Source organism: Geotrypetes seraphini, chromosome 2 (assembly GCF_902459505.1).
Source record: "Geotrypetes seraphini chromosome 2, aGeoSer1.1, whole genome shotgun sequence".
Lineage (NCBI taxonomy): Eukaryota > Metazoa > Chordata > Amphibia > Gymnophiona > Dermophiidae > Geotrypetes > Geotrypetes seraphini.
In genome coordinates, this window is record NC_047085.1 from 415,311,327 (window position 1) to 415,337,991 (window position 26,665).

The 26,665-nt window shown below is 42.4% G+C and overlaps 1 protein-coding gene across 1 annotated transcript; it reads left to right on the forward strand.

The window, feature by feature from the left end:
* Positions 1–518: 518 nt before the first annotated feature.
* Positions 519–12,641, forward strand: SEM1 (SEM1 26S proteasome complex subunit). Its single transcript, XM_033931077.1, has 3 exons — positions 519–749; positions 6,971–7,064; positions 12,273–12,641. Exons 1-3 carry the CDS (start codon positions 584–586, stop codon positions 12,310–12,312), a joined length of 300 nt encoding a protein of 99 aa, XP_033786968.1. The 5' UTR covers positions 519–583; the 3' UTR covers positions 12,313–12,641.
* Positions 12,642–26,665: the final 14,024 nt, after the last annotated feature.

A 26,665-nucleotide genomic window follows, 5' to 3' on the forward strand; every position in this document is an offset into this window, starting at 1 on the left:
GCTATAGAGGGAATGACAAATGCGTGGCCCTCATCACACTCCGCCCATACAAACCTCGTCTCTTCAGGTCACATATGGAGTGCATCTGCTCATGTGCGGTGCAACACGATGATATAACGTGCATGCGCAGTGCAACGTGATGATGTCATATGCATGCACAAATGCATGTGACGTCACCATGTTGCATCCACATATGCGTAATGCCCTCCAGACGCAGCCCCAATCTCAACGCTTTCAAACCCAAAGTGCCAAGTTTTGAAAAGCTGTCTAGATGCTAGTACAGTCCTCTAAAAAGATAACAAGTCCGGGTAAATCTGGACTCCAATTTCTTCCCAGTCCTATAATACCAGCGTTCAGCGAGGCAAAGCAACGCTCTTATTTGTACTTATGATGTGCACAGAGCACTAATCACTTACCACACCGCCCTAGAATGCCGTTATGGGGTGCGCACGCGCAAACCGAACCCATCTCACTCTACACACGGCGCCGAGGTAGCCTCGCTCGTAATCGCGCCTGCGCTTTTATGTCTGTCTTTCTCGCGCGCGTGCGCCTGCCTCTGCATGCAACCGGCGGCAGATAGCGCATGTGCGTTAGCTCGAGAGTAGAGAGTCGTTTTTCGCGGTTTTGTAGGCTCCGTCTTCTTTCGGTCGATAGATCCCACGAGACTTGGAATATGACCGACAAGAAGCAGCCGGTGGACTTGGGGCTGCTGGAGGAGGATGACGAGTTCGAGGAGTTTCCGGCGGAGGGTGAGCGTGGGCCTGGGGCAAGCGTGCGTGTGTGTACGGATTCGGCTTGTTCGAGTTCATGGCTTGCGTGTTCTGGGAGGGCAGACTCGTGTGTGCTTTTTTTTTTTTTTTTCCTTTTTAGCTAGAAGTATTTCCCCTTTATGTTTTTAAAGCCCGTATAGTCCGCGGTGACGGGACAGCAAGTTTAGGGATGGAATGAAAAGGAGTGTTTGGTCAGTAGATCGTAAGGTCCCGGCTGTCACGAGTTTCAAGGGAGAGCCGCTGGGAGTTGATCCTTTTCCTCATTCATAAGAGTTGTCAAGTAGGCCTTGTCGCGGGGACGGAATCGCCCCTCTTTGTCTATGGGAAAATGCAGTTCATGTGACACTTTTGAACAAAAAAAGTGTGAATTTAAACATACCATCTGCATGATGGGGAGGTGGGGTGGCTGTTGATATTTTATTATAAAGCTTTTCTTTCTCTTTTTTTTATTTTCTTTTACAAATGTAATATTTGTGGTAGGCCTAATTTGGACTCCTGTGCAGCTATAGTACTGATTAGAAGACGAAAGCATATTGGATAACAAGTGCTAACCTAACATTTTGGGAGCCAGTGGATTTTTGCTGTTTTTTTTTTGGGGAGGGGCATGGGAGGTGGTTAAGGGCTCCTTTTACGAAGCCGCGTTAGCGGTTTAATGCGTGTAATAGCGCGCGCTAGCCGCTACCGCCTCCTCTTGAGCAGGTAGTAGTTTTTCGGCTAGTGCACGCTAAAAAGGTACATGCGATAAAGCCGCTAACGCGGCTTCGTAAAAGGAACTCTAAATATGTGGGATAAGAAAATATGTAGAAAATATGTGCATTAGAAAAAAAGTCAATGTAATAAAATTATGGTATTTGGTAAATGGCAAATAGAAAGAGGCTGGGTTGCTAGGGGATTTAAATATTTGGGTAGGCAAAGAGTGGAGGATTAGCCTAGTTTCAAGTTTATTCATGGCTTGATATACCGACCATCACAAGTATTTGGGCGGTTTACAATGTTAAAATTTAAATCAAATGTAATACACTGTTGTAGTTTTTAAAATAATAAAAAAAAATTTTAAAAATAAAAAGGTCTAATATTAGCCTAAAGATAAGTACAGAGAACCTAAGATGTTAATTTTACTCCCATTGTAGCTCCTTGTGACCTAGGGCAAGTCAAACCTAATTTTCTGTTGCTCCAGATGCAAAACCCCACTAGGGGCATATAAAGTACTTGTATATATATATATATACAAATACATATACATAAATACATAGATATACAGATAGTTAGATATAGTATTTAAACTGCTTTGGTTGTACCAAAAATGGCATTACAGTGGTACCTCGGAATCCAAACGTCCCAGAACTCGAACGATTTGGAATCCAAACTTTTTTTATTTTTTCATTTATGCCCCTGAATCCGAACTGCAAGCAGTGCTCAGCCTAAAGCTTCCCCTCTGACGCAGCTTCCTGTTTCCGTCTGGGAGGGAAGCTTTGGAATGAACACCACTTGCAGCTGCCGTTGCCGATCTTGCTGCCTCTGCTGCTGGGGGTCCCAATCTTGCTGTTTCTGCCAGGTAGGCCCGATCTTGCAGAGTTTGTGGGACCATTTCTATGGGAAAATTGTCTTGGAACTCGAACTGGGTTCTGAAACGGATTAAATTCGGATTCCAAGGTCCATGAAACCAGAAACAACACAGGGTACAGAAATCCAAATAAAACCAAATAAATATGCTATGGCAATGTCACAAATAAGGTTTTTTTCCCCATAGTATTAACAGATAGTGTAAATAGGATCTAGCCAATGGGGAGACAGTGGGGAGATGAGCTTTAGATGGCAGCTCTAGGCACAGGAAGGGAGGAGGTGATCTGGAGAAAATATCTATGCTACAGAATGAATTCCAGGGAAAACTTATAGTGGGAGGTGACTTCAATTTTGTTATCATATATCCTCAAGGCGATGGAGGCTTGAGTGACTTGCCCAGGATCATAAGGAACAGCATGGAGTTTGAACCCACAGCCTCAGGGTGTTGGGGCTATAGCTCTAACCACTAGGCCACTCCTTCCTCCTCTAGCACATGTCTTAGATCCAATTCTCTGGTTGCCCAGTCAAAGAATTCAATCAGATTCGTTTGGCATGATTTACCTTTACAGCTATGTTGCCTTGGATCTTGTAATCCATTAGATTCTAAGAAATTCACTATCCTTTCCTTTAGCAATGCTTCCATTATATTTCCAATAACTGAAGTGAGGCTTTTCTTTCCTCCTTATTACTATTGTACACAGCTTAGACTTTTTTTTTTTGTTTTTAGTTTGTGGTATAAATATAATAAATAAACTTGGGTGGATTGGTATTCCAAATTTATTACTATGTTGCCTCACGTTTTTGTGTCACTCCTGTTAGGCCTCAACAAGCTCTAGGAATCAGGCTTGGAACACTGGATGGGCCATTTGGCTTTTATTTGCAGTCATGTTTCTACATTACGGGCATTTTTAATTATGAAAATGTATAAATTGAACAGTGAAGGAAACAACTATTGCAGTAGCAGGAAAGAAGTAAATAAGAGGCTATACTGCTCCTCATCGTTCACACCCTTGAAGTATATCTAAGAACAAAACGAGGCTTTAGGCTGCAGTTGCTAATGCACTGGTGAAGAAGCCAAAACTGCGGCATTAGTTTCTCTCCATTGCCCATCTAGCTCCAGCAGGTGCAGTTTTAATTGTTCATCTACCCACTGTCATCAGCAGCAACCTCAGTGTCGCATCCCTGCCATAGTCTGTGGGTGGGTGTCTGTCTCTTCAACAATAAGACTCTAATATTAAAACTGATCCTACTAACGGTTGCTTCTGCTGGTGCTAATTTCCAAACTTCCTCCTGATCCACAAGGCTCCATGTGGACTTTCCATGGTTGACATTACCCAACTTTTTCTCTATGTCCCATCAAGATCTACAGATTCTCTCTCCAATCCTGTTCCTGGTGTGTGAGCACATACTCCTTACACACTTTCAGCCCCTCTCTAGGGCTCTGCCGAATTCTCCCTCCCCAGTACCACGTGCTCAAATTCTACCCCTCTGGCATACAGATCCATAGCTCACTCTTGATAACTACCCTCTCCCCCAAATAACTTAATCCCCCATACATCTCTCTAGCTGTCTTCTCCACCTGCACACATTTTCCCTGTACCTCAGCACCCCTGCTACCACAATACCGTATGACTTTGATTGCAAACAGCAGAAAAGACTGGCTGTACTACCTCCATTTCTGTTGCTTTTGAAAGTGAATACAAAATTTGAACCACTTGGACTGAGGGGCTGGAAGAGTAGAGAACCTACCACTGATGTGGCTGGCTTTCTGATTGAGTCTGTTTTGCCAACAAAACCTTAGTGTCAGGTCTGTTTATAGCAGCATGGAGATTTGAGCCCTGGTTTACATGAAAAGCCTCCTTGGGTAAGATTGGATGCTCAGGCGTTTACACCACATACACGTGATAGAGGAATCTTTCATGGATGCTACATTGACAGCCAAATGTTCTGTCCACTTGTTTTTTAAACCTTGGTTACAGTCTGAGCAAAATTTATGTAATAAAGGTAGAATTTCATGATTTTTGGCCCCTGTTATATTTAGGCCCTCTTTTACTAAGCAGTGGTAGAGGTATCTATCGGGGCACTAAATGCTCTGATGGAATTCTATGAGTGTTGGAGCATTTAGCGCTCCTTTGGAACGCACTAGAAACTGCAGCTTAGTAAAAGGGGGGATATTTTGGCAAGATCTTTTGTTAGAGAAATTGGGAAGTATATTAAAGAGTAAGTCAGCTAGTACTATTACCGTGTTTCCCTGAAAATAAGACACGGTCTTATATTAATTTTGGGTGCAAAAAGCACACTAGGGCAGGGGTGTCCACACTTTTTTGGCTTGCGAGCTATATTTAAAATGACTAAGTCAAAATGATCTACCAACAATAAAATTTAAAAAAACAGAAAGCACACTGTACGCAGAGAAAATGTTAATTATCTTTTATATTCAAGGGGGGGGTTCAAAGAGGTCAAGGCAGATGACTTTAAATATGCAATGTCACCTCAGTAACAACTATACAAAAATAGACAAATATACCCCCTCCCTTTTTACTAAACCACGATAGCAGTTTTTAGCGCAGGGAGCTGCGCTGAATGCCCCGTGTTGCTCTCGACACTCATAGGCTCCCTGTGCTAAAATCCGCTACTGCAGTTTAGTAAAAGGGAGCCATAGTGCAAAACATAGACCAGATATATATTCTCAAAATGGACACATTTTGATCACTAAATTTAAAATAAAATCATTTTTCCTACCTTTGTTGTCTGGTGATTTCATGAGTCTCTGGTTGCACTTTCTTCTTCTGACTGTGCATGCAATATTTCTTCCCTCCTGTCTTCCTCCTGCATGCTTCGTCTCCTCCAGACCTCTTCCATTCCCCAACCAACATATCTGTCCTTCCATGAGTCCAACTTTTTCTTCCTCTCTCCCTGCATGCCACCTGACATACTTCATTCCCTCCCTCTTTTCCTTCCTTTCTCCCTGCCCCCTCCCCTTTCTTTCTGTCTCCATGCCCCCTTTCTTTCTTTCTGTCTCCATGCCCCCTTTCTTTCTTTCTGTCTCCATACCCCACTTTCTTTCTTTCTGTCTCCATGCCCCACTTTCTTTCTTTCTGTCTGCATGCCCTACTTTCTTTCTTTCTGTCTCCATGCCCCACTTTCTTTCTTTCTGTCTCCATGCCCCACTTTCTTTCTTTCTGTCTCCATGCCCCACTTTCTTTCTTTCTGTCTCCATGCCCCACTTTCTTTCTTTCTGTCTCCATGCCCCACTTTCTTTCTTTCTGTCTCCATGCCCCACTTTCTTTCTTTCTGTCTCCATGCCCCACTTTCTTTCTTTCTGTCTCCATGCCCCACTTTCTTTCTTTCTGTCTCCATGCCCCACTTTCTTTCTTTCTGTCTCCATGCCCCACTTTCTTTCTTTCTGTCTCCATGCCCCACTTTCTGTCTCCATGCCCCACTTTCTGTCTCCATGCCCCACTTTCTGTCTCCATGCCCCACTTTCTTTCTTTCTGTCTCCATGCCCCACTTTCTTTCTTTCTGTCTCCATGCCCCCCTTTCTTTCTTTCTTTCTGTCTCCATGCCCCCTTTCTTTCTTTCTGTCTCCGTGCCCCCTTTCTTTCTTTCTGTCTCCGTGCCCCCTTTCTTTCTTTCTGTCTCCGTGCCCCCCCTTTCTTTCTGTCTGTCTCCGTGCCCCCCCTTTCTTTCGGTCTCCATGCCCCCCTTCATTCTTTCGGTCTCCCTGTCCCCCTTTCTTTCTTGTTTTCTGCCTCCCTGTCTTTCTGTCTTCCTTTCTGTCTGTCTCTCCTTTCTCTCTCCCCAAGCCACCACCGGGGCTGTCGTCTGGAAACAGGCCACCGCCGACATCTGGGGATAGGCCCCCAAACCACCACCGAGTTCTCCCTGTTTCCTGACGCCACAACAGGCCAGCAGCCTTCCCCTGAAGTCAATTCTTACGTCAGAGAGGAAGTTCCGGGCCAGCCAGGCAGCAATTGGCTCGCCCGGAACTTCCTCTCCGATGTCAGAATTGACGTGGGGGGGGGGGGGGGAAGGTTGGCTTGCCCGGCATTTCTGAAGTCACTGCTGGCCTGTTGTGGCGTCGGGGAACAGGGAGAACGCAAAGGCAATGTGAGTATAGCAGAGTCCTAGATGGGCTCCGCAATCGACTCGCATTTCCTTTGTGATCGACCTTTTGGGCACCCCTGCACTGGGACTTATTTTCGGGGATGTCTTATTTTTGGGGAAACACCGTAGCTAGTGCTATTCATCTGGTAAAGTCTCTAAGATATAGATGCTGTCATTGATACCCCGCTTTGTTGGAAATATTGATGAAAACAGGCATTTTGCGACATTTCAAACAAACAAGATATGCACATTTGCATCCCTATTGACCTTGGAAAAAGTGTTATTTGGACTTTAGGGCAGTTAAGATATAATGCCCATTATCTTTTACTAAGCATTAGTAAACAGGCTTTATTGAATCTAGCCAGAATCATTGTTTATACATGCATTTTAGAGTGTTTAAATCAGGATTGTCAAAACAAAAAGACCAGGAAGGTCTTGAAGATCTGTATCTGAACTTGAGATGGAATTTGTCAGATCATAAGTTATTTGAAGTATTCACATTTTTTGTGGGTTTTTTATTTTTTTTTTAGATTGGGCCGGTTTAGATGAAGACGAAGATGCACATGTTTGGGAAGATAATTGGGATGATGATAATGTAGAAGATGATTTCTCGAATCAGTTAAGGTAATGTTAAGTGTGAAATTGGGGTGTATTTGTTCATGGTGTGGTAGCAGGTTTATTCTAGCATTGTGCTAATGTTGCTAATAATTTAAGTGATTTTCTTTTTGGGACTTTTTTCTTTACTTAAAATTTATCAAATTAAATTTTTTTTTTAAATCTGTGTACACATTATTTCACTATTCACAGAGAAAGGTAGGGGAGGGTCATTGGGGTGGGCAGACTAGATGGGCCGTGGCCCTTATCTGCTTTCTATTTCTATGTTTCTATTTCATATACAGAAGCAATATTTTTGATATTTAACTGTATAAACACTAGCAATGAAAATAGTTTATTCATTTCTTTTTCATCTGACAAGACCAAATCTCTTTTAATCCAGCCTCTTGTGTGTAACTAAACATGACATGCATAGTATAAAGAAAAAATTGTTAGTGAAACGTGGAAGGAATCAGTTTTCGATGAGGACCTGAACCACTTGGAGCCCTCCATACAGTTGATGAAAAATGACCATTGGCAACTTCAGTAGTAAATACTGTAATAAATCAAACTTTGCCACCTGATACTTGTTTGCTCATGTTTGGAAACTACAGTAAAGAGCTTTTATCTTAATCTATGCCCACAAATATGGAGGGAATGGATATTTGCAAATTTATAGTATTCGTGAGGGCTGTGCTCCAAACACCTGTGAATAAAAAGGGAGAAAGTTATTTGCACTCTTGAAAATAGAGGGAGACCTGTAATTTGTCTGCCATTGGTTTACTACATTTGGGAATAAAGGGTTCTTCAGCATTGAGCTGAAGCTTAGCCATATAATAAATAGTGCACTTGTTTTCATCGAACCTTAATATGTATGAAAAAATATAAAACACAAATTACAAAGATGTTAAATGCTAATGTATAGGGCAAAGTGGGAAGATAGTTGCATGTGGTGACACCATGTGTGAGCTACTGATCTGGAGATTAGCTGATAGGGGCATTTTTGAAGGAGGTGGTAGTTTTAATTTCTTGCAAGTGTCTAGTCCAGGGGTGGGCAATTCCAGTCCTCGAGGGCCGGAATCCAGTCAGATTTTCAGGATTTCCCCAATGAATATACATTGAAAGCAGTACATGCAAATAGATCTCATGCATATTCATCAGGGAAATCCTGAAAACCTGACTGGATTCCGGCCTTCGAGGACCAGAGTTGCCCACCCCTGGTCTAGTCAGATTTTGTACACACTTGCAATTGGAGATATATATATATATATCAGTGGTCTCAAACTCAAACCCGTAGAGGGGCCACATTTTGGATTTGTAGGTACTTGGAGGGCCGCAGAAAAAATAGTTAATGTCTTATTAAAGAAATGACAACTTTGCATGAGGTAAAACTCTTTATAGTTTATAAATCTTTCCTTTAACTGTTAAAGGAAAGATTTATAAACTATAAAGAGTTTTACCTTAAGCAAAATTGTCATTAACTATTTTTTTCTGCGGCCCTCACATTTAAAGTTTAATATCTTTCCTTTTTCAAAGCTGACACATTTCAATCACTATATTGAAAATAAAATCATTTTCCCTACCTTTGTTGGCTGGTGACTTTATTTTTCTGTGCTCTTAACTATGTTTCCAGGGCTTTCTTGTCCTTTGACTGTTTTTCTCTCCGTCTTCACTTTCTGCCTTGCATCCATCTTTGTGTCTAACAAAAAACAGGGATAATATGCTTATAGAACGTCAGTAAAGTCTAATTATGATAGAAACAAACTGACTATAATGAACACCAATTCCAAGAGAGTGAAATTACTTTGAAGTACGCTCAGAGAAGTGAAACTCTGAAGAGAGAGACAACCCCCTCTTGGGACAAGAGTTTACCATCCAGTCATTGCATATTTGATAAATCACTCTCTGAGAAATGGTAAACGCTGGTTTATATCTATTTTTAAAATTTTGTTGTGTTGTGTTGTTGTTGGGAGCCATTGAGAGATTTTTCAAGCGAATCAGTTTCACGGACATCTTAAACAGCATTTCAGTTCTATCTTTTGAGTGAGAAACTTTTCAACTTTACAGCTGGGTCTCCTGAAGCAGATAACGAAACGGGGCCGCGTTGGGACCCTACAGGATTTTTTCCTCATAAGATAAGTGAGATTGTAACAATGCTCCAGTGACACATGTTTCAAACAAAGGTGCAAAACAAGAAAAGAAACGTTTTTTGAACTTAAAATTTTGAAAAATAGATATAAACCAGCGTTTACCATTTCTCAGAGAGTGATTTATCAAATATGCAATGACTGGATGGTAAACTCTTGTCCCAAGAAGGGGTTGTCTCTCTCTTCAGAGTTTCACTTCTCTGAGTGTACTTCAAAGTAATTTCACTCTCTTGGAATTGGTGTTCATTATAGTCAGTTTGTTTCTATCACCATTGCATCTATCTTTGGCATTAACTTAATATTCAATTTTTCTGTTTTCTTTTCAAAATCTACGTTTCCATGTCTTACCTTCCCTTCTATCTCTCTCTTCTTCCGTCCCTATTTCCATGGTCTGACATCTCTTTCTTTCCTTTCTCTCCCTCCCTCCTTCCTTCCTTCCTTTCCCCTGGTCTGGCATCTATCTCCTTCCCTCCCCCAGCATTTTTATTTCATTCACCCTGCCCCCTTCTTTTTCTCTCTCTCTCCATGCCCCCTTTCTTTCTTTTTTTCTTTCTCTCTACATGTCCCTTTCTGTCTGTGTCCCGTCTCCCTTCTTTCTTTCTGTCTCCCTGTCCCCCCCCCTTTCTTTCTTTATTTCTCCCTGCTCTCCCTCAAGCCACCATCGGAGAACAGGCCAGCCCTGATTTCTTAGTTCTCCCTACTTATCTTCCCCAGCACGGGGCTGACCAATTCTCGTCACCTGACGTCAATTCTAACGTCGGAGAGGAAGTTCCGGGCCAGCCAGGCAGTGATTGGCTGGCCCGGAACTTCCTCTCAGACGTTAAAATTGACGTCGGGTGGTGAGAATTGGTCGGCTCCGCGCTGGGGAAGATAAACAGAGCCACAGTTTGCCAACCACTGACATAGGCCAATGTGAAGAAGCACCACCACAGGAGAAATCATAGGGGGGGATCAAAAAAATTTCTGTGTGACAGACAATTGTAATAAATCAAAGCCTATGTGAAGAAACACCACCACAGGAGAAATCATAGGGGGTTAAAAAAAAATTTCTGTGGGACAGATAATTGCAATTTCCAAAGAAACACATTTTTCACATACTTGCCAAAGGCCTACAGCCCTACACTGCAACCACCACCACAGCCTGGGATGCCTCGTTGCTTGGTTCCGGTGCTTGCGGGTGAGCTGCAGAGCAGAGTGAGCCGTGCACTCCGGATCCGGGCTGAGAGGGAGCGGAGGGAGGCTGAGATCACGAGATGCACAGCGCAACCCGGCAGCCGCTAATGCTTCCTAGAGATGCAAGCCAAAGCGAGCAGAGGGAGGCTGAGACTGGGAGAAACACAGCGCCACCAGGAGGCCATTTGCCGACATTCCCTCCGACGCAAGTCATTATAGCACTTGCGGTCTGTATGCAATTGTCCTCTCCACAATTGGAAAACTTGTGGAGAGGACAGATCGCGGGCCGCAAAATAGTCCCTGGGGGGCCGTTTGCGGGCCGCGTGTTTGAGACCACTGATATATATATATATATATATTTTTTTTTATTTTTTTTTTTTAATAGAAAATAGTTGGCTAATAATGCTGCCTTTGTTGTGAGTTTGGATGGGAAAGATTGTAAGGTATGGTTTCTTCTAAGGGTCCTGTCTCCAAATGGGTTAGTTTGGTATCTGCATTGATGGTGATGAACATCTAAACCAGGGGTCTCAAAGTCCCTCCTTGAGGGCCGCAATCCAGTCGGGTTTTCAGGATTTCCCCAATGAATCTGCATATGCATATTCATTGGGGAAATCCTGAAAACCTGACTGGATTGTGGCCCTCAAGGAGGGATTTTGATATCCCTGATCTAAACCATGTTGAATATGAGCTCAATCTCTCAAATTTACTAATGCTCATAGTACCACTTAAATCATGCTAAAGGGCTTCCTTCTTAAGTTTATATGTATAGACAGCCTATCAAGTCAGGCATCTGTAAGAAGGTATGCATGACTAATTTGAGCTGTAGTTCTATATTTTGCATGCATTTTTTTTGCTTTGTTTTACTTTTCCAGGGTTGCACTACTCCTTATAAGTGATTTCATTTAAATTCAGTCTTCTCTGCTTCCCTGCTGGTTAGGAATTTAACATTTTTTTTTCAGATGAGAGATTCAGTAACCTGACAAGTATTTTCAGGTTGCCAATGCTTGCATCCTTCTATTCTGTGTAGCTACAGCAATGAAGGAATAATCTGAAACCATTGTCTTGCAGCAGCTTTTCACAAAAGAAGGATTTGAGTACAGACTGTCCACATAGAGCCTAATGGAGCCTTCATGCTTTTCCTCAGCATTATGAGCCATGCTTGTACCATTGCATTAATTCCCATAAGCTGTATGCTTTTATTTTTCTTATTAATTAAGTAAGCTATCTGAGCTTTGGGCGCTGCCTTTTTAGCACCACCAACTGGGCACTTATGAGTTATGGGCATCCAAATGGTGACCCTCACATGCACTAAACTCCAGTACTGGTCAGGAGCAGGGCCAGTACATGCTCATTGTTGCAGCTGGGGGGTCCTTAGGCAGAAGTGAAATGTGAGTTTCCTCAAATGGTGCTTTGTGAGGGAAATGGTTCTTTAGGAAATTTGTTCTGTCCTTCTTTTAGTCACATCATTTGGGGAAACCCGTATTTCTCTTCTGACCAAGGAACCCTGGCTGCAGCAGAAATCAAGCATTACCCTGTTCTCCCTGAATACCAGAGGTCAGTGTGTGGAGGAGAGGGGAGAAGAGGACTTCTTGATACGGCTGTTTGTGTGGCCAAAATTCCAGCCTCCAAATTCCTGTATCCAAAGTTCAATGCCTTAAGAGCAAGCATTAAAATGAAGCTGCCCAAAAATTCTGCTTCAAGTATGCAAAGTTTTGAAGATTAAACTTGCAGTCCTATCAGAAAATACCTTTTAAATTTCTGGTTGTTTTTTCATGACCTTTCCGTTTTTGGTGTATTTTTTTTTTATAGTATGTAAGCTTCTTTATAAATTGTTAGCATAAATTGGCTTATTTACCCTTGTTTTGAAGATGCTCAGCAATTCACCAATATAAACATATTTATCTTTTTGCCCATACAGAGCTGAATTAGAGAAACATGGATACAAGATGGAAACCTGATTTCATTTTAAAGGAGAAGGAAAGCATGGTGATAGAACTGAACTATGTATGGTGAAAATGCAAACAAAACAGAAAAAAATCAGACATGAGTAAGGATTATCACCTGTATGTGTGGCTAAACAAATGTTTGGGCTTTGTATAGTTAAGCAAAGCTAATAAATCTTTAGTTCTTAATTTAAAACTGTTATAGGTGTGTCATGTAATACACATTGTACAAACAACATTTCAGTCAAGTTCAATAATTTTACAGGCCAAAAGCTTAAAAAGTAAAATTGCAGTGGATCATATATTGTACAGATTTTTGTAAATAAAAATGTTCCAAAAATCTTCTTATTTGTTGGCTTTTTTTTTTTTTTCTTTTTTGTATTTGTATAGCAATATAAGATCCAATGTGGAGGGAATAATTGAGGAGCATCATACCAAAATCTGACAGGCTTTGATTAAGAGGCGCTACTAAGCAGTGCTCACTAATGTCCTCGAGCCACCCATAGGAAAAGAATGGTTGGCTTTGCATTTAGGGGCAAATTCTATAAACGACATCCCAATAGGCGGCCTACTGCTGCCTAACCAGCCAATCGGGAAGCACATTTAAAAAAAAAAAAAACTCGAGGCAGGCCGCCTAAGGCTAGACGTAGGCGTGGCTTCGCCCGGAAGTGGCCTTAGGTAACCCTATGTGCTTCCCTAGGCCCGCGGTATGTGCAAGAAATGTAGGATAGCAAAATGCTGGCCTACATTTCAAGCAGACTCGATTGCTGAGCTTATCACGGCAAGGGATCTCTATGCTGCAGCAACCTGTCCCCACCCCTTGTGAAGACTACTGGCAGGCGGGATGCCCATTCCTCCTGCCGGAACCCTCCGAACATCACTGGCAGGGGGGATGCCCAATCCTTCCCTCCCCTGCAAACATCCCTCCTGCCAGACATCTCCCCACCCTGTAAAGTAGCTCCCCCTTCTCCACCCCACTCCCAGCCAAACCCCCTCCCCGGACTCCCCCCCCCCCAGCCCACTCGGGACCCCCTACCTTATGTTAATGGCCGGAGGCATCCTTCCTGCCTCCAGCTGGCTGGTCCATCTTAATTTTTAAATTAATTTAATTTTAATATAGAGTTTATATACCCCTAAATCATCACAAAGACTACAAAGCTGTTTACAAACAAAGTAATTAAGTACTTTGAAAATCCATCTCTGTCCCAACAGATTTTATTGGTTACACTATAAGCATTTGTGCTGATCATGTTTAGCAACTTTTTTATTTAGTTGCTCATGTTATTGGATTGAATAACTAAGATGATTACTTTTATTTTTCCTTTTGCTGTCGTTTTTGTTGGGGCTAGGATTCACAACTTAAATGTTTCTGCCCCCATGTACCAAACTGAACCGGACATTCTAGGATGCACTGGGAGTGGCCTAAAATTCCAATTGGCTAGATCTCTTAGACCACTCCCAAGGGATGGGTGAGGAGGAGTCCGAGGGGTTTGGCTGGGAAGGTGGAGGGGGGCTACTTTACGGGGTGGGGAGATGTCCGGCAGGAGGAACTTAGCATCCCTCCTGCCGGTGATGTTTTGCAGGGGAGCTGGGGGGTGGTTCCGGCAGGAGGGACTGGGCATCCTTCCTGCTGGTAATTTTCAGGGGAGGGGGGAGACGGGTTGCCGCTAAACTTATCACGGCAGGGAGATCCCATGCCGCGATAAGCTCAGCGGCAACCCAAATCTTTAACCAGCACCTAAGACAGACGCTGGTGTGTGATTCTCAAAAACCGCTTAGGCAGCTTCTGAGACTGGGCATTCGATACAGAATTCGGCCCTTAATGTGCACTGCATGGCAGCGCTCTTTTTAAAAAGAGTCATCTGTTAAGTACAAAAAGCTGGATAAATGCAAGTTGGGGTTTTTTTTTTTTTTTTCCTTAAAAGTTCTAGCAAACATAACATAATTTGGAACAACATAAGAATTTTGAGGTACTACAGTGGTGTACTTAACAGGTTTCAACTATTAGACCTCGAGACCGATTTGAACCTCACCAACCTGTCCAAGAACATATCCTCTTGTATAATGAACCTACAATCCTGGGCCCACACTGTGCAAATGAAATTGAATGAGTCCAAAACAAGACTTCTTTGGCTCGGCCCAAAAATAGACCCCCTACCCACCTCCATCCCACTACCCTCTGGCTCCTCTCTGCAACTTGAGTTCTCGAGCAATGTCTTGGGCGTCATCATTGATTCCGCATTGTCCTTCAATGACCACCTCCAATCCTTGGTAAAAAAATGCTTTTTCATCCTTCACATGCTGAGGAAAGTTAGATCCTGCTTCCATCAAAAACACTTTACCCTCCTTGTCCAATCCATCATCTTTTCCAGATTGGACTATTGCAACTCTATCTACTTAAGCCTGACTAAGAAAAATCTCCACAGGCTCCAGCGGATTCAGAATGCAGCGGCCAAGCTCATCTTCGCTAAAAGTAAATTTAACCACGTCTCCCCGCTCCTGGCCAAGCTTCACTGGCTTCCGATAATCGCCAGGGTCCACTATAAATGCGCCTGTTTAGCTTTCAAAATCCTACACAGTATCCTCCCTCCCTTTATCCCTCTTTCTTGGAATTCCTCATACCCTTATACCACCAGATCCTCCCACAAATTAAAACTATCCTTCCCCTTGCTAAAAGGCATTTCCCACACAGGAAAGCTAGGGACCTCCCTCCACTTCAAAATTACTGAGCTCTGGAACAACCCTACCTCCCCTCTTCGGAACTTGAGCTCTCTCCAAGTTTTCCGCAAACATCTGAAAACCTGGCTTTTCTCAAAAAATGTAAGCCTCTCTCCAACTTAGGAATCAAGAAAACTCTTATATCTGGCATCCCAAGTCCTCTAATATTCTTCACACTTCTACCTCTAACCCTCTGTTGTAGTTCTTTCCTATTTCATCTACTGTAAACCTCGCCAAGCTCTACGAACGTGGAGATGATGCGGTATACAAACCTAAGGATTAGATTAGATTATCCTTTTACCCTATGGCTGTCTAATTTTTTTTTTTTTTAAATGTACCTTATATACACGAATATAAGTCGATCCGAATATGTCGAGACCCTCATTTACCCCCCCCCCCAAAAGGAGGAAAAATGGTTGACTCAAATATAAGTTGGGCGACTTAATATTCAAGTGTCCTGCCCTGCCAGGTTCTGCACTCAGCCTCCCTTCCTTCCAAGTTCTACAATCAGCCCCCTTCCCTCCCTGCCCTGCACTCAGTTCCATTCCCTACCAGGCTGTGAACCAAGCCCCCTCCCTGCCAGACTCTGAACACTGTCCCACCATCCTTCCCTGTACTCTCTTCTCTCTAAAAAGAGCCAACCTCATCAGTGGAACCCACGCTCCATTCACATACCCCCCAATCAGAGAAGTCAAACGGAAAAAAACTGTACAATGGCCTGGCCACACAAGCAGCGAGATTGGACCACCAACTCTCTACTTTGCTGATAACGACCCCAGACTACAGAACATTTAGAAAAGAAATAAAAGCCATACTATTTTTTTTAAAAACCCTGCTACCCAACAATCAAAACCAACCTAACACCATCTCTACTCTAACACAATCTAACGCCACAAGTACCACCTCATCTATGAACCAACCTATCTATTCTCTAATTCCTCTGGAAATAACCAGATATATCCTTTATGTAATCAGCCGCAAGGTAACAGCGGAATAGAAATTAGTAATTTTATGTAATGTAATGTCACAATGGCTTGATTGTCCCATACTGTCCTCTAACCCAGCCAGTTTTTCGTGTGCCCGGCCGGCCCTGCATCGCTCCTTGATAGGCTGCCGCAAATCCTGCGAGAACTTGCGGCAGCCTATCAAGGAGCGATGCAGGGCCAGCCAGATGCACGAAAAGCTCGCTCCTGCGTGCCAGCCTGGGTGCGCTGCTGGCTACTACCTTTACAATCTAAAGAAGGATTTCAGTGTGGGATACACATTGGAACACCAGGGAACAGGTACGCGAGGGAGGGTGGTAATTATTAGTGTCGGCCGGGGCAGGAGATGGGAGGGATCCCTCCTGTCCTGGCCTAAGGCAGGCCTGCAGGAAGTCCAGGAGGGTTTCGGGTGGTCACTGGGGGATGACCTGAATATAAACCAGGACCCCCATTTTTGGGAAGGAGAGCATCACCCTAGTGAAGTAGGAAATAATCCTGTAGCAAGCCCACCAGGGGGATGCAATATCCTCTTGCACTGAGGATGTGTCTCCAGAGGTTCTGCCCAAGAGGGTAAAGTTAGGATAGCGGTTGTAGTTGGTGATTTGATCATTAGGCATGTAGGTGGCTGGTGGGCGTGAGGATCGCCTGATCATTTGTCTGCCTGGTGCAAAGGTGGCAGAGAAAGAGATAATGGTTACTGCGGATGGGCAGACTAGATGGGCCATTTGGCCTTTTTCTGCCATCATGTTTCTGTGTCTTGGTATATGTAAGTACCAATAATATAGGAAAATGTGGGAGGGAGGTTCTGGAAGCCAAATTTAGGCTCATAGGTAGAAAGTTGAAATCCAGATCCTCCGGGGTAGCATTTTTAAAAATGCTCCCAGGTCTAGTTTCAAGTTTATTTAAAATTTCTTATACCGCCCAATCAGCCTTCTAGGCGGTGTACAAATCTGTAAAAAACAGAGGACAAACTTTAACAAAAATACACGTTTGAGGTGACAATACGTCACCAAACTATAACTATAAAAACTTTTAAAAGCAAAGACAAACAAAAGGTAAAAGGCAAGAACTAAATTAGGTAAAGTAAAAGAGACAAGGAAAAAACAAGAGGGAGAGCTGCTGTTATACTCAATAGTATTAGTCTACGTGCAAGACCCAAGAGGCAGAGCTCTGAAGTCTCAATGTGCGGTTGAGACGATGGTGCAGGCATGAGGAACTGGGCAACCTTCTGGGAAAAGGGAAGCTTGTTCCGAAAGGATGGACTCTACCTTAACCGGGATGGAACCAGGCTTCTGGCGCTAACGTTTAAAAAGGAGATAGATAGAGCAGCTTTTAAACTGATATGTGGGAGAAAGCCGATAGTTGTCCGAGAGCGGATGATAAAACAACTACAAACAATTCAAAACACAGCCCTAAGACTCATCTATTTGCTGAAAAAATACAACCACATCACAGAGGCATACAACGACTCACACTGGCTCCCAATACAAGCCAGAGTACACTTCAAATTCCACTGCCTACTATTTAAAGCTATAAACGGATACAGGAGAATCCACACACTATTCACACACCCGCCAACCAAAAATGTCAAATGAAGAAAACTGTATGACAACCTACTAGCCACCAGAGCAGCGAAACTGGACAGACAACTCCCCAATCTGCTGATTTTGACCACAGACTACAAAACCTTCAAAAAAGAAACAAAAACCCTACTCTTCAAAAAATACATAAAACCTATATAGCACAACCAGATCTGTCCCAAGCTTCACCTGCAATACTATCTATTCCTTAGCAAATTAGAAAATGTTCAAACTAATCCTTATGTATTTCTTAATATCATCAATTTTTATGTAATCCACCTTGAACCGCAAGGTAATGGCGGAATAGAAATCACTAATATAATGTAATGTATCCTTGGAGGATACTTTTGAAATAGGATATTTAGGGAGTCCCAGTCGAGAGGTTCCAATAATGGTGAAAGAAAGCCAGGAGGGTTTAAGAGGAAGGCAGAGTGTAAGACTCAAATTTTCCCTGGAAGTGTCTGTATACAAATGCTAGAAGCCTAAAAAATAAAATAGAATTATTAGAGTATATAGCACTGAATGATGAGATAGATAGACATAATAGGCATCTTGGAGGCATCTCCTGGTGGAAGGAGGGCAATCAATGGGACACTGTGTGGAGTAGAACAGGTACAAGTGGATCGATTTTCCACTCCGTCAAAAATTACAAAGACTAGGGGACACTCGATGAAGTTACAAGGAAATACTTTTAAAACCAATAGGAGGAAATTGTTTTTCACTCAAGCTCTGGAACGCATTGCTAGAGGTTATAGTAAGCGCGGATAGCGTAGCTGGTTTTTTTTTTTTTTTTTTTTTATTATTTATTTATGAATTTTCAATATAACAATCAAGTATAAACTTGTACAGAAAAGCAAAATTGAAGAAGCAAAAAAATAATACAACATAATACAAAACAAGAAATAATTGTATCTTAAATCTCACTCAAGTCCTCTATTTAGGATCCAAGATTCAAAATAAACGGAATTTAAGTAATCAATTAAAGAAGAAAAACAGTTATAGTTAATACTGTGCTAACAGTCGTCTACTATCTTTCTTATCCATCCTGAGCTGGCTCTTTCTCCAATCTTGACAGTGATAGGAATGTTGTCAGTTGAGATGGTTCAAAGAAAACAAATTTATGCAATTTATAATGGACTATACATTTACAAGGATAACGAAGAAAAAAAGTAGCTCCCAGGGCTATTACTGCTGGTCTCATCAGAAGAAATTCTTTTCTCCGCTTCTGTGTGTCTCTGGCCAAATCAGGAAACATTTGAACTTTTAGTCCCAAAAATTCTTTATATTTATTTTTGAAGTATAATTTCAATAACCATATCTTGTCCATTGTGAGAGCTACTGAAAGAAGCAATGTTGCCGGCGTAGCTACTTCCCTATCTGAGGATTCCAATAAAGCTGTAACATCCAAGGGCTCTTGATTAACTTCTTTAACATCCTTAACAGGAAGGTAGTACACCTGAGTTAGAGGTGGTATAGAAGATTCAGAAATTCCCAATATTTCCGTCAAGTAACGAGTAATCATTTCTCTAGGAGTCACTGTTATAATCTTAGGAAAATTAATTAATCTAAGATTATTACTTCTTGTGGAATTTTCAAGTGACTCTAATTTCCTTCTTAAATTGGTGTTATCTTTAATTAAAGCCTCCTGTATAACTTTTTGGGAATTAATATTCTGTTGTTGATTTTCAATCTGTAATTTATTTTCAGTGGTTGTTTTCCGTATTTCCAGGATATCCTTATCATACACTTTAAACCGTTCCTCCACTTGATTTAATTGGGATGCTATAGTTTTAGGAATAGTAACCACCAGGTCCCACAGAGCATCCAATGTAACCTCCTGGGGTTTAGTTATCTGGGGAAATTGAAAATGTAAAGTCTTATGCTCACCCACTGGCAAGTCTTCCAATATCTGTCCGGACTGGGCTATTCCTTCCCCCGTAGATGTCCTGTCCTCGAGTTCCTTGTTCAGGTTTCCCAGAGAAATCTGGAGAACCGATTCTCTGTCCCCCGGACTGATCTCTACTGCCTCTAGAGTAGGAAACACTCCGATTCCCGGAAGTTCCCCCTCCCTCGGGGAACTAGCCGTTCGTGGATGCGGGGGAGGTGCTCGGTTGTCAGGGCTAAAGGTGGTTTCCAGCCCCAAGGAGGATTGCTGCTCGCCGTTCTCCTGCAGTGTCTCCAGCGGGGGTAGCCCTGATCCTGCCGACGTTCCCTGCATGCGCCTGATGATTTCATCAATGTTGCCGAATACGGAGGACTCTGAGCGCCGCGAGGCCCCAGCGGCGCTTTTCCCTCTCCGCTTAGGCATGTCGAAGGTAGGAAATCAATATAATTCGAAAAAAGTATCTAATTGAGAAAACTCTCAGGAGCTGGCGCACAGCGTTCCTATACCGTCGCCATCTTGGATCCTGTTCCTCTAGCGTAGCTGGTTTTAAGAAAGGTTTGGACATTTTCCTGGCGGAAAAGTCCATAGTCTGTTATTGAGAAAGATATGGGGAAAGCCAATGCTTGCCCTTGATCAGTAGCATGGAATATTGCTACTCCTTGGGTTTTGGCCAGGTACAAGTGACCTGGATCGGCCACCATGAGAATGGACTACTGGGCTTGAAGGGCCATTGGTCTGACCTAGAAAGGCGTATTCTTAAAAAATGACTAAAATGCCTTGGGCCAAGGAGAACTGAAGCGGAATACCTTGGAAAGAGGTTGTTTAAACTCTTCAACTCAAATAGAGAAACTGGACAGAAATCTGACCATTGATATTGAAAAGCTGAGAATCGCTAAAAAGCAGTTTGTGGGTGCCTTTCAAATTATTCCAATCGCAAATAGTAATGGAACCCATGAGGTAAGGCCCAACACCGAATCTAATCATAAATGGACTCAGGGTGTCATGTCTTACTCATAGTGAGTGCCCACTTCAACATTCAGCAGCAAAGAACATCATGTGATATGGTTTGATATGAAAGCTACATAAGCTGAGACCAGACAGACCCACACTTAAAGGTCCTGAATTTCAAATATTCTGACTTTTCATATAATGGGCAAGTACTTGGAGGAACTGAGAGGCCTGTAGGCTAAAAATACTAACATATTTTAATGTAAAGATATTAAATAAAATCAAGAGGAAATAAACAAATAGCGTTCTCAAAAGAAGTGATGTAAAAATAAGGGAGGGGGGAGTATAATCCATAATCATACAGAATCACAAAATTAGGAACACAGAAAAGAACACTGGGAAAGGTTAAAAGAGATGAAGCACAGGTTGAAATAAAAACCATAGGCAGTGAAAAGAGAGACCATATAGTCAATATTTTTTCAGATACAACATCAGCAAGCAGAGAGCTCAGAAGTAGGGCTGATGCTAGTTTACTTCTCTTTTACAAATAGAAGAATGAAGTGTTATAATGTATTTTTTAAAAACTTCATATCAGAATTTTACCACTTCTCAGTTGAAACAATTGAATTTTTTAAGAATAGCCATACTGGGTGAAACTAATGGTCTATCTAGCCTAGATTCCTGTTTCCAATAGTGCAGTGGCTTTCAAACTTTTTTGAACTGGGGCACCTCTTAAGCTCCGGACTTCACACCTGCCCCCCCCAACCCCCCCGGATCGCTGTTATTTTAAATGTTCCGGCAGCCACAATGCAAAGTCCACCAGATGAGACTTCTGCCGTCGGCCTATCACGGAACTCTTCATTCAGCAGCTGCCTGCCTAGGAGGAACAGGAAATCGCTGCTGATTGTGCCGTGGCTGCCGGAACATTTAATAGCGGCCGTGGAGGAGGCAGGTGTGAGCTGATGAGGTCGTGCCGCAGGGTTCCGCTGAGGGGAGGAAGAAAGGAAGAGGAGGTAAGGTGGGGGAACTGAACCACCAATTTTTTGGGAGGCCATGGCCCCTGTCCCCTCCCCGCCCCCCGTTCCAACACCTATGGGTAGGTCCACTAAAGGATCCCTGGAGATGGGAAAGTTTCCATGGATTGGGGGGGGGGGGCTGGGAAGGCTGATATGATCCCTCTTCACCAAAGTAGCAACAGAGGAGAAGTCTGATTCTCTTTAATTGAAACTAGAGCCCTTTCATGCATATACTCTTACCCTAAATTCTATATAGGTGCTACAATTTTGGTGCAGATCCCAGGTCTGCACGCAAACTGTTAGCTCATTTACTAATTAATCAGTAATTAGTGCTAATTGGCACTCACTTGGGTTTACAGCTAATGCATCTTCATAGTCCTTTGAATGTGAAACTGGATATTTCTAAGTGGGAGGTAATTCCTAAAATCAGGAAAGGAAAATTCATGGTTAACAGTATTTTAGGGTTGAGGTTTAGTGCAGTAGAAGATCATTGTTTCTGATGATATGTACATCTGTTACTATTTCCATAGCCATAATTTCTAAAAAGATGAAAATACTAACTAAAAGCAACCATAATTCTTATTAAGTAATTTAACTATCTCTTTAGATTTTAATCTCTGAGGTATATGAAATACCTGAGTAAAATAAAGTAGACTAAGCAGAAATGTATATTAATCATAGCAACTGAGTATAGACTCTGTATTTTATTAGAGAAAATATCAAGCTACATTTAGGTATGTTGGATAAAAATTTATAAGAAGGCTTTTTGTTAAATTGTTGGAATCAGTGCCACTGTTTGTTGATTTAGTACTGATGGTTGGGCGAGGGACTCACTTAAAGAGACATTTTAAAAATGAATTCCAGATTTGGTATAATATTACATTCTTCATCTCTTTTAAACACCCAAGTTTGATGAAATCAAGTTTCTTAAAAACAAACTTTCTGTAGTCTGTGAGAAACTCTCTCATTATAGAAGGACCCTTCTTGGAACTTTAGGAAAATACTATTCAGTAGGAATTTCTGATAATAACACTCTCGCAGTTGTGTGCAGGGACTTGGTAGAATTTCCTCAGGTGTCTTAGCTTTCTCATGTAAAGTTGATGTTCAAATTTGATTTAAAATTGTTGCAAGCATGATTCACCAAGAATCACTTCCTGGGACAGAATGTGTTGGGACTTATGAAAGAGATTCTTAAAGTAGACTGTTATTATTGCAGTTCTAATATTCTATTGGAATCCACTATCATAAACGGGGTCTTTTTGTAAGGGTTTTGTCTTTATGTACATAATAATCTTTTTTTTTTAATGTGGCATAGTAAATGACAGCTGATAAAGACCATATAGGCCAATCTGGTCTTCCCAATTAAAAGTCTTCGATAGATGAGTATATAAATTACCATACACAACATAATACTAGCTCCCCTCTCCCTCCTTCCTGTCTTTTTAGATGAACTCTCTTTCTAACACCACCCTTTATCTGTTCCAAGCAAGCCAGAATCTATTATAGTAGTGGCTACCTTCATTGCTTGGTCACTTTAGACCTTCTCATCTATCTCTAATTCTTACAACACCAATCTTTATCCAACAATCTCCGTCAAAAATTTCAAAGACTAGGGGACACTCAATGAAATTGCAGGGAAATACTTTTAAAACCAATAGGAGGAAATATTTTTTCACTCAGAGAATAGTTAAGCTCTGGAACCATTGCCAGAGGTTATGGTAAAAGCATATAGCTGGTTTTAAGAAAGGTTTGGACAAATTCCTGGAGGAAAAGTCCGTAGTCTGTTATTAAAACATGGAGGAAGCCTCTGCTTGCCCTGGATTGGTAGCATGGAATGTTGCTACTCTTTGGGTTTTGGCCAGATACTAGTGACCTGGATTGACCATCATGAGAACAGGCTATAGGACTTGATGGGCCATTGGGCTGACCCAGTAAGGCTATTCTTATGTTCTTATTCCACATCTTTTTACAAAATTGCAATCCCCCAGCCAACAAAAAAGGCAATGCTGTTGTCCAGGAAAATACAACTTTATTGCTTGTTAAAGTTTGGATTTTAGCTGTGGCCCTTATGGGCCGTGACAGAACCTTCCATAACAGAACGAGATGCAAGCAGCAAGCCAATTGGATATTGTACGTTTAGAAACAGGATGACCCAACTTATTGGGGGTCAAAAGATAGAAAAAGTTGGGGAGATGATCTGTGAGGCTTAGTGTGCTCTAAATAGTAAGCCAAAGCACGCTTACAGTCCAAAGGATGCAAAGCCTGTTCTCCTGGATGAGAATGAGGCTTCGGGAAGAATACAGGTAAGACAATGGACTGGTTAAGGTGAAAGTCAGAGACAACCTTAGGGAGAAACTTTGGATGTGTACATAGAACCACCTTGTCATGGTGAAAAACAGTGAAAGGTGGGTCAGCCACTAGTGCATGTAACTCACTGACCCTCCTGGCAGAGGTGAGAGCAATAAGGAAGACCACTTTCCAAGTGAGAAATTTGAGATGAGCTGTGGCCAATGGTTCGAAAGGAGGCTTCATGAGAGAGGACAGAACCACATTAAGATCCCAGATAATCGGAGGGGGCTTAAGAGGTGGTTTCACATTGAAAAGGCCCCTCATGAACCTGGTAACCAGAGGATGAGCCGTGAGAGGTTTTCCGTGAACTGGCTCATGAAAAGCAGTAATGGCACTGAGGTGCACTCTGATGGACGTAGTCTTGAGACTGGAGTCTGATAAGGAGAGAAAATAATCCAACAGTTCTACTGGTAGCGAAGTGGGATTATGATGATGAAGGAGACACCAGGAAGAAAAGCGAGTCCACTGTTGTTGGTAACATTGAAGAGTGGACGGTTTACTGGAGGCATGCAGAATGGAACGAACAGGCTGAAAGAGAGATGCCTGAGTAGAGGTCAGCCCGAGAGAAACCAAGCTGTCAGGTGGAGAGATGGCAGGTTGGGATGAAGCAGAGATTGCTGATGCTGAGTAAGTAGAGTAGGAAATACTAGTAGCAGTATGGGTTCCCTGGAACTGAGCTGAAGTAGAAGGGAGTACCAATGTTGCCGTGGCCACCGTGAGGCGATGAGAATCATGGTGGCCTTCTCCCTCTGAAGTTTGAACAATGTTCGCAACATGAGAGGAAGGGGAGGAAAGGCATAAAGAAACCGATCCGCCCAATTGAGGAGAAAAGCATCTGCTGCCAGACGATGAGGGAAGTAGAGTCTGGAACAAAAGAGGGGCAGTTGATGGTTGTGAGGAGCTGCAAAGAGGTCCACTTGAGGAGTGCCCCACTGAGCAAAGACGGACCGGAGAGTAACAGGGTCGAGGGTCCATTCGTGAGGTTGAAGAATTCTGCTGAGATTGTCTGCTAAGGAATTCTGTTCGCCCTGAATGTAAACAGCCTTCAGAAAGAGACTGCGAGCTGTCGCCCAAGACCAAATCCTTTGGGCCTACTGACATAAGAGGCGAGAGCCTGTCCCTCCTTGCTTGTTGATATAGTACAAGGCCACTTGATTGTCTGTGCACAGAAGGAGAACCTGGGGACAGAGAAGATGTTGAAACGCCTTGAGAGCATAAAACATTGCCCTGAGTTCCAGGAAATTGATGTGATGAGCTTGTTCCTGGACCGTCCAAAGACCTTTTGTGCGAAGGTAGTCCATGTGCGCCCCCCAGGCATATGGGGAAGCATCCATGGTGATGATCATGGAAAGAGGAGGCAGATGGAAGAGAAGACCTCTTGAAAGATTGGAGGAGTTCGACCACCATTGCAGAGACTGTCGACGATGTTACAAATATGTGACGTGAAAGAGGATCCGTCGCCTGGGACCATTGAGTGGCCAAGGTCCACTGAGGAGTACGAAGGTGGAGACGGGCGAGAGGAGGTCACCCATCAGTTAAGAATATCTGCCTGCTGTCCCTGGATAATACCTGTTACGGTAAGTAACTGTGCTTTTTAACTGTGGCCCTTTCAAACAGGTTAAGCTCTTGAAGTCATATCACTTCTATGTAGGTTTGTAAGTGTTGCTCCATGCAGCCACCTCAGTATATTCCTGCAAACCTAGTTCAGTTGTACCTAGGGCGACAAAGTTTCTCATTCCAGAAGGGAGACTTTTTGGCCTGTCCTAGATTTAAAATTACATCCCAAAGAAATGTAGTATTTATAGTCCATGATTCTATCCATTGAAAGCAGTGCTGCAGGTCCCACAATGCACCAGGATGAGGTTGACAGAAATCCACAACAGGCCAAAAATTCTCCCCTCTGGAATGTGTAGCCTGGTCACCCTGGTTGTACCACTGCTGTTTTTGAGTTGTAACAACCACTTTGTGCAGGTTACCCTTGTAGTGCTTCATTACCACCTCTCCCATCAGAGATACTCATTACTTATCCCATGCTTTTTGAATTCTGTTAACCATTTCCGTCTCTAATCTGCTCCATCTACTACCCTTTCTGTGGGGAAAAAAAAAATATTATACTACTGACATTCAAGGTCATGCACATATCTGAACCACACTATCTGTCTGCCAGATGACACAAACATGTGCCACCACAGTCCTTACATTTGAGCCAAAACCCATTTCTGGAAATATTCTCCTTCAAAGACATTAAATATGAATGCATCAGGGTAAGAATGTTCTCAATAATGGCTCCAGTATGATGGAATGCCCTACCCAAGAAACTAAGAATGGAAATGGATGTTGGCAGATTCAAGAAAAAACTGAAGACTTTTTTTCTCAAACTACTTTAGCTGATAAAATACTGCCAGCCACTAGGAAGGTACTTTGGGGAAGAAACATTATAACGGTATCAATTTTTATGCAGTAGTATATGTCACACAGTTGTCTAGTGTGTATTGTAACTAAAATTATGAATATTCATTGTTAACCACTTTCCAGTCATTATAAACAGTATATAAACCTTTAATAAAGATAAAGATTTAGAAGCAAATCCCTCTCTCCTCGGCGCATCATACTGTGATCTCTTCTTTTCAGAGCATGCATTCCTCTAGGGATGTGCATTCACTTTAGGATGAATAGTAAAATGTGATGAATGAGGACATTTGGGGGTTTGTATACTTTTTGTGTAGTTTACAAAGAATTTTCAATCTATGCTGAAAATATATACAAATATGATATATTAAATTTCCAAATAGTTTATTATAATGTATATTTCATACATAAGAATTGCCATACAGGGACAGACCAAAGGTCCATCAAGTTCAGTATCTTGTTTCCAACAGTGGCCAACCC